The following is a 7,003-nucleotide window of genomic DNA, read 5'->3' on the forward strand; positions in this document are numbered from 1 at the left end:
AATTTAGATGTTTATGATATATGGAAAAAATATATATATTCAAGTTGAAAGCCTTTTAAGGAACAAGAGAAACGCCTGAAAGAATGTTCAATAACGAAAGGCCTAACACCTGAGAGATTGAAAGGGAGGAACAAGATTCATTTAGCCAATCCCAAACCTTTGGGATAAGGCCTTGTTATTGTTTTAGAATAGTTTATGATTATAAAATATTAATTCAACTTATAGGAAAAATAATAATTATTATTTAAATATACATATATATTTTAAAAAAAAATTATTTAAATTAATTTTAACAAGATGACTTGAATGCGATGAGAAGACTAGGTAAGTATCAAAGGGCTGGGATTAGACTAGGCAAGAATGTGAAGCTCTTCCAATAAAATTGAAGGACATGAAAAAATTAACTGCAAAGACATGGAATCCTTGCCAAGAGGTGCATCGATCGAATGACAGGAAATAGCTTTTTTTTTTCTTCCGTTTTTCATTGTCTTATATCTAAAAAACAAAAAAGAGAGCAATTCTACAATTAAACTCAACGTGCTGATATCATGCATTCCTTAGTTTTAGATCAGATCTAACAATTACTTTTCAAAATTGTGTGATGGCCCAAACTTGAAAGTGGTTTGTGGCATCAAAGGGATTCCTGTGGTAAAACTGTAGAGACAATGGCCAATCTACAGAGTGTCTGAATCTGGTTCAATCGCTGAACGCAATCCCCCACGCATCATCATCTGTGCATAGAACTCAGCATGCTCCTGCAAACCCAAGATGATTTTCAGGTCATAAAATAAGTTTAATTTCCAATCCTTGAGTCCTAAATTTTGAGATTATTTTGGGATTATATATATATAGGGGGTTCATTTAGATTGGCATCACATTCAATGTGTGGTTTTAACATTTGAACAATGTAGATTTACACATGTTATAAGATCCAAAACAACCAAGTTAAGTAATTTTCCTTGTTGCTGCGAAACAAATTTTTACCTAGACCTTTATTTTTTATTTTATTATTATTATTATTATTAATTTTTTTTTTTTTTTTTTTGGGGGGGGGGTGGGGTTCCAAAAGAATCTGTGGAATAACAAGGAGATCCTTTTTATGATTGCATGTCAGAGACCTAGCCTCTCGTTGTATAGTGCTTGTGCCTCAATCAAGCTAATCCCCACAATGTAGTAAATGACAGCCTTGCCCCAAAGTGTCCTAGGAATTATCCCGACTTTCTTAGACAATCACACATATGGCAATGTGCAAATACTTGTGTTAAATCTTGGAAGCTCTAGACACAACATGATGAGGGGCTAGGTCCATGACACACAGCACATCCAAGGTTTTTACGTAGAAACAAGTTTTGGCACTGGCACTGCATTTGGAGAGTGCTTTTGGGGATTAAAAGCATTTTGAATCCATTTTTCACTTAACAAGTAACGGCAACCACAGGTCAAATGATTGTACATGTAAAGTGAATGGTGTTAAATAGAAGATACCTTCACAGTAACTATAACAACAGCTACGCCAATTTGTCGGGATTCATGAAAAAGTTTTCTAGCATCATCAGATTTAACAGAGGGAACAGCACCTGGTAAGACCTTTGTCACTACAAAATCAGCACAAACAAGTATGAGTCAATAGTTCTTTTTTTGATGGATTATGAGTTGATAGTACTCAAAGCACAACATGCATATGTGTGGCCGGGTGGGTGCAAGTGGGTCTGATTGTATGCTAGCACAAACATAAATTCGTCCATCTGATCAAATTACTTGTAATGCAATCATGTTTCTTTGTTTGCTTGCTTGTACCAAACTTTCTCATACCACAGTTGCAGTCAAGGTGAATAAATCCTCCTTAACCTATTTTGGCAAGGATACAATTCAGTGTACGTATCCTCACACCATAGTACTTCTCTGCATGAAGGGTCCTCTTGATTTTTGCAGTACAATCCAATTGATACGACAACAACAACAACCAATCAAAACCCATACAAGATTAAGCAAAATTAATACAGCTTTTAAGCTATGGACTATCAAAGAGGTCATCGTTCCTTGCTAATTAATAGAACGGTAAGTCCATTATGCCATAATGTATAATTAGATATGATGTATTGTAATAAGGTATATATTGATGCAACAAATGACCTTCCCCTGAAAATTTGGATAAAAATTAGTTAAGATTAGTTTATCTTCTAAAAAGAATTTACTTTTAATTTGGAGTTTTATCTTCTTTTTATTTTTCTTTTTCTTTTTTTATAATTGTAGCATGAGCACTGATCATAGTTGAAGAAAAGAGAGTTATTCACCTTGGTATTGACAACTAAGAAGAAGAAATTAATGTCTAATAAAAATTAATCACTTAGAAATACTTCAAAGGAAGCACTTTCATTATTTTGGGTCCATTATACATAAGGATAGAAAGATTGAGGAAGAAGTTGTCTATAAGTGAATATTGCTTGCCTAGCGTATATATATTGTTGTCATGGGTAGTGATGGAGCACCTCCCATTTTAATAAGTGAGGCAACCCTATTAATGAAAAGGTGAATTTTCCCTTAACAAATACAATAATGTACTTACCAATACAGTAAAAACATTGTCATGGAAGGGTACCCTATTTACAAAAAAAAAAAAAGGGTCAATACTTCGCAAAAGTGATTCTCCCTTCTGAATTTCCCCTTGAAACTCCCTGTAATGGCACCCTGGCGAACATTTCAGTGATTCTGCAAAATCAAACTGCTGGTAATGGCCCCCAAAAACTCAGACAGTGGTCTGAAACCCATTGACCATGAGAGGCCCAAAAGAGGACCACAACTGTCTGCACTACTATACATCCCTAGTCATTACAAAAGGCTTACTACAATGGGAGTATTTTCTTTTGATAGGCAATGAGAGTATCTTATTTTAGTGATCTATGACCTACTTTTAGGAGCCCAGTTGGATTTTTTTTCTCTAGCAGCCCCCAAGTTGTGTCTTTAGTAGGTCCTAAAATCACTCTACAGAGTCTAGATAAGTTTTTAAATGTTTTAATTGCTTTTTGGCACTGTTATCTGGAAAATTATACCATTAGTTGAACAGTCTTACATGTAGAACACCTTAGAGCTTCTATTTTTGTTTCCACTGGAGTTTTTAGTTAGATTAGGAGTGCTTTAAGATGCTGTCCAAAAAAAAACAACAACTAAGTACACATTTACTTACATTTTTCAGATAGATTTTTTTTCTTTGTTTTTTTAATTTGATAGAATTAATGATGTGCTCATTGTGATGCCTTGCAATTCAAATCAAAGAGTATTTCTTCCACAGATAGTGGCTCTATTAAAAATCCCATTTTTTGTAGTGGTATGCGTCTACTTCTTCTCCATTGATAGTTTTATTTCTTTTTCTGGTTTATCATTTTTCCTATTTTCTGTTTTATCAACCAAAACATAGTTCAGATCAGATCATTCATCCCTCTAAATCAAACTAAGAAAATTCATCCCAAGCTATAAATTTTCGATCTTCCCATCATACTTCAGACCACCTACCCTTTCATTCCTAATCTCTAGTCTTATCAATTCTATATTTAACCGAAGTCCAATACTATTGTACTACTACTCTAAATAGTTCCAATAAACCATCAATAAATCCTAGCAGAACCTTAGTTTTGCAACTCTTATCATTTCATTTTCCGACCAAACACACTAGTTTCTTTCTTATCCCTAACATCAATCCTATTTCAGTCCACTTTTTTTTTTTTTATAGGTATAGAGTTAGTGGTTAGCAGATGAAGTTGGATTCAACATCTTACCACTTAGCTAAGTGGTTTAAATTGTATTCTACATTGGTAACAACTGCCAGTCGTATTCCAGCCTCTTTAAATGCTAATTAGATACATCAAGAGAAACCAGAGATATTCTTGCAATGTCTCTTTATGGTCACCACTGAGAGGAAAACCATTTCATGCAATTCAGGGAGACAATGATAAAAACTTATAAAATGGGGTGGAAGAGAGCCATTACCTAATTTCTCAGTATGACGTGTATGGTCAACTAGCAAAACCTTATAGCTATCACCACTCCCATAACCTTTCTTGTCATTCATCCGTCCCATATCTCCTCCTGTAAATTAAAATACAGCCATTTTAGATATCAAAACCATTTAAAAATCTAGAAAGTTCAAGAAAAAAAAATGCCAAATTTCAGAAACTCAAAATTCAAATTATTATAGTCATTATTTTGCCTCTCACGTTTTCTTTATTTCATTAATTTCAGTCAGTACAAGTTATCGAACCATTGAAACTTGGATTTCTTGAAACCAATTCCTTAATGCCTAGTAAATCAATCTAATTCAAACAAAGTGACTTAAAGACAAAAAGATTAAAACATGCAACTTGCAATGAAAAGAATTATGACTAAAAAGTAATCAAACAACACAACCAAGATGAAAGAACATACGTTTTTTTTATTTTAAAAAAAAAAAAAAAAACAAGAAAGTATAAAAACAAGACTGACAACCAAATCTAATCTAATTCAAACAAAGTGACTTAAAGACAACAAGATTAAAACTTGCAACATAAAGAATCATGAGTAAAGGCGATCAAACAACACAACCAAGATGAAAGATAACAAGAAAATAAAAAAAATAAGACTGTCAATCAAATCTAGTAATCTACATTGCAGAGAATCGAAATTAAGGAAGTAAAAAATCCAAGACACCTTCTTCGGCTTCTGGAGAGATCGAATTGGGACTGATCGAAGGTCGGGCGCTCCAAGACACCTGCACCACCGCCTTTGGATGATCCGAATAAAGTTGCTTTGTTGGAAGAAGACTTGCAAATCACACCTTTGTTTAGGGTTTTCTTGGCATGGAAGAATTTCGAAGATGGTGGGAATTGAGGCAGTTTTGTGGGAGAAAATGAAGTTGAGATGCCACTGATAGCCATCTCCATGCGAGAAAGTGTGTGTTTGGGAAGAAAGAAATCAAAGAAAATGGGGAATCTTTGGGTTTCTCAGCTGAGAGAGTAGAAGAAGAGTTTATTAGGGTTTGAGATTTTATGGAGAGATTTTGCGGTTGAAATGGTTACAGGACAGTGGGTTTGTTAGCTGTGGTGGAGAAATTTTTTTTTTTTCCTTTTTGGTTAGTTAATTTATTTACGTCGAAGGTTCAAGTTCAACGAATCATAAAAAGACATGTTTCACCTTTTTTTCAGCCCCTTGACCTCGGTCTAGTCTGGATTACTAACTAAAAGATAACCTAAACACACTTGCCTTCAACTTCTAGCCAAGCCCTAGATTTTTCTCTATCCTTGGCCTAGGGCATAGTCACAAAATTCTCCAAATTTTCTAAATTTTCATAGAACTCTTCTAATACGAAGATAGCCACTTAAATATCTGAATCAATAGTTTATTGATTAATCTTTGTCTATGGTAACATTTTGATCTTTTTACCTTCAAAATTTTATTTTCTTCAATATTTAAATATCAAGAACAAGATAAGATTTTTGAGAATGTTGAAGGTGATAGGTTTTGATGAGAAACCCAAAAACATAATTTGTATTTTTCTTTTAAAAAATTACTATTATTAAAGTTTCTATGCAAATGATCAAAAGGGCAATTAAAAAAGGATGGTTCAACAAATTTTTTTTTTTTTTTTTGAAAACACATATTGAACATTTTTTGAAAGAAGACTTGTTCAACAAGCTTTTTCAATTAATATAAAGATGGGGTTCGGTTAACTCAAGATATCACACAAGATCTTGACCATGTAAACACAAAATTTAACAGTTCAGATTTTATGCATATCTCAACAATACATATCTTGATGATATTTATCTCGATGATAATTTTTATTCATTGGATTTTGTTTTCACACGGTCAAGACTCAAGATCTCTTTGTGATATCTTGAGTTCACAGAACCCACAACCTAGGTTCAAATCCCATTGAATTCACTTTCACGTTAACTACTAACCACCTTGTTTGCCTAGAAATATATATAGGGTAATGCTCACATCCAAAACCTCATGGGATGTTAACATTGTTCACCAAATTCACTTTATAATTATAACATGTATCTCAAGGAGTGTGATATCTAAAAAATCACCCACAGGGTGAATCTCTATTTCATGTGTTGAATATGAGTAAATTTCGATTTTGGTACACTGTTCATTTTAATTCCCAAAACATGCATTCGTCATTTTTATAACCTATAAACTCGTGAGTTCATCATTTTTAATATCTACAAATTCGTAAATATACCAACAAAATCATAAATTATAAAAGTAACGAATTCACTTAAAATGCATGTTTTGAGAATTAAGATGAATAGTGTATCGAAACAAGAATTTGGATACAAGTTGTGCACGTTTTGGGAAAAATCCAAAAAAAATGAGAGAGAACTTCTATTTGTCCCCCTACTTTTAATTATTGTCAACCATTTACTTGTTTTCTTTATTTTTAATTGCAGTGTAATAAGTAAAACTTGTGGCGCCAATAGTAACTCTCTAAATTAATAAAATAAATGTCATTTTAGAAAGAAAAAAAAAATCAAATTGCAATCCCACGCCCCTATAATCATGTTGATTAATTTTCAAAACACATTCAAATTGCAATCTCATGCCTCTCTAATCACATTGATAGTTTTCAAAATCCAATCAAATTGCAATCCACGCCCTATTTTCATGTTGGTTTGTTGTTCAAGTAATTAAGTTGGATTAGTAGTTTCCAAATCCAATCAAATTGCAGTACACGCCTTATATTCATGTTGCTTAGTTTTTTAAAATTACAAAAAATAATAATAAATAAATTTTCTAATTTTGTTGTGAGAAGGCCGAGTAGACACCAAAATTCAAATATATATATTTAATCAATATTATTAAGTGAAACACAGATAAGATTGGGATCCTATGATCCCCAAATTCTCTAATAATAAAAATTATGAAGAGAAACGTTTTCCATACTAACTTAATAAGATTTTAGGCCCTACTAAGGGTTGTTTTGCTCAAATGGATTACCAAATTGGCAATTCAATACCATAGGTCA

At 32.8% G+C, this 7,003-nt stretch overlaps 1 protein-coding gene across 1 annotated transcript; it reads right to left on the reverse strand.

The window, feature by feature from the left end:
- Positions 1-440: 440 nt before the first annotated feature.
- LOC147393946 (ATP-dependent Clp protease adapter protein CLPS2, chloroplastic-like) lies at positions 441-5,067 on the reverse strand. Its single transcript, XM_086454633.1, is given in 5 exon segments — positions 441-755; positions 1,486-1,595; positions 3,985-4,083; positions 4,681-4,700; positions 4,702-5,067. Coding segments are annotated over 5 exon segments (522 nt in total). The 5' UTR covers positions 4,914-5,067; the 3' UTR covers positions 441-674.
- Positions 5,068-7,003: the final 1,936 nt, after the last annotated feature.

The sequence above is a fragment of the Akebia trifoliata genome, chromosome 9 (assembly GCF_017979445.1).
Source record: "Akebia trifoliata isolate Shusen 1 chromosome 9, ASM1797944v1, whole genome shotgun sequence".
Taxonomy (NCBI): Eukaryota; Viridiplantae; Streptophyta; class Magnoliopsida; order Ranunculales; family Lardizabalaceae; genus Akebia; species Akebia trifoliata.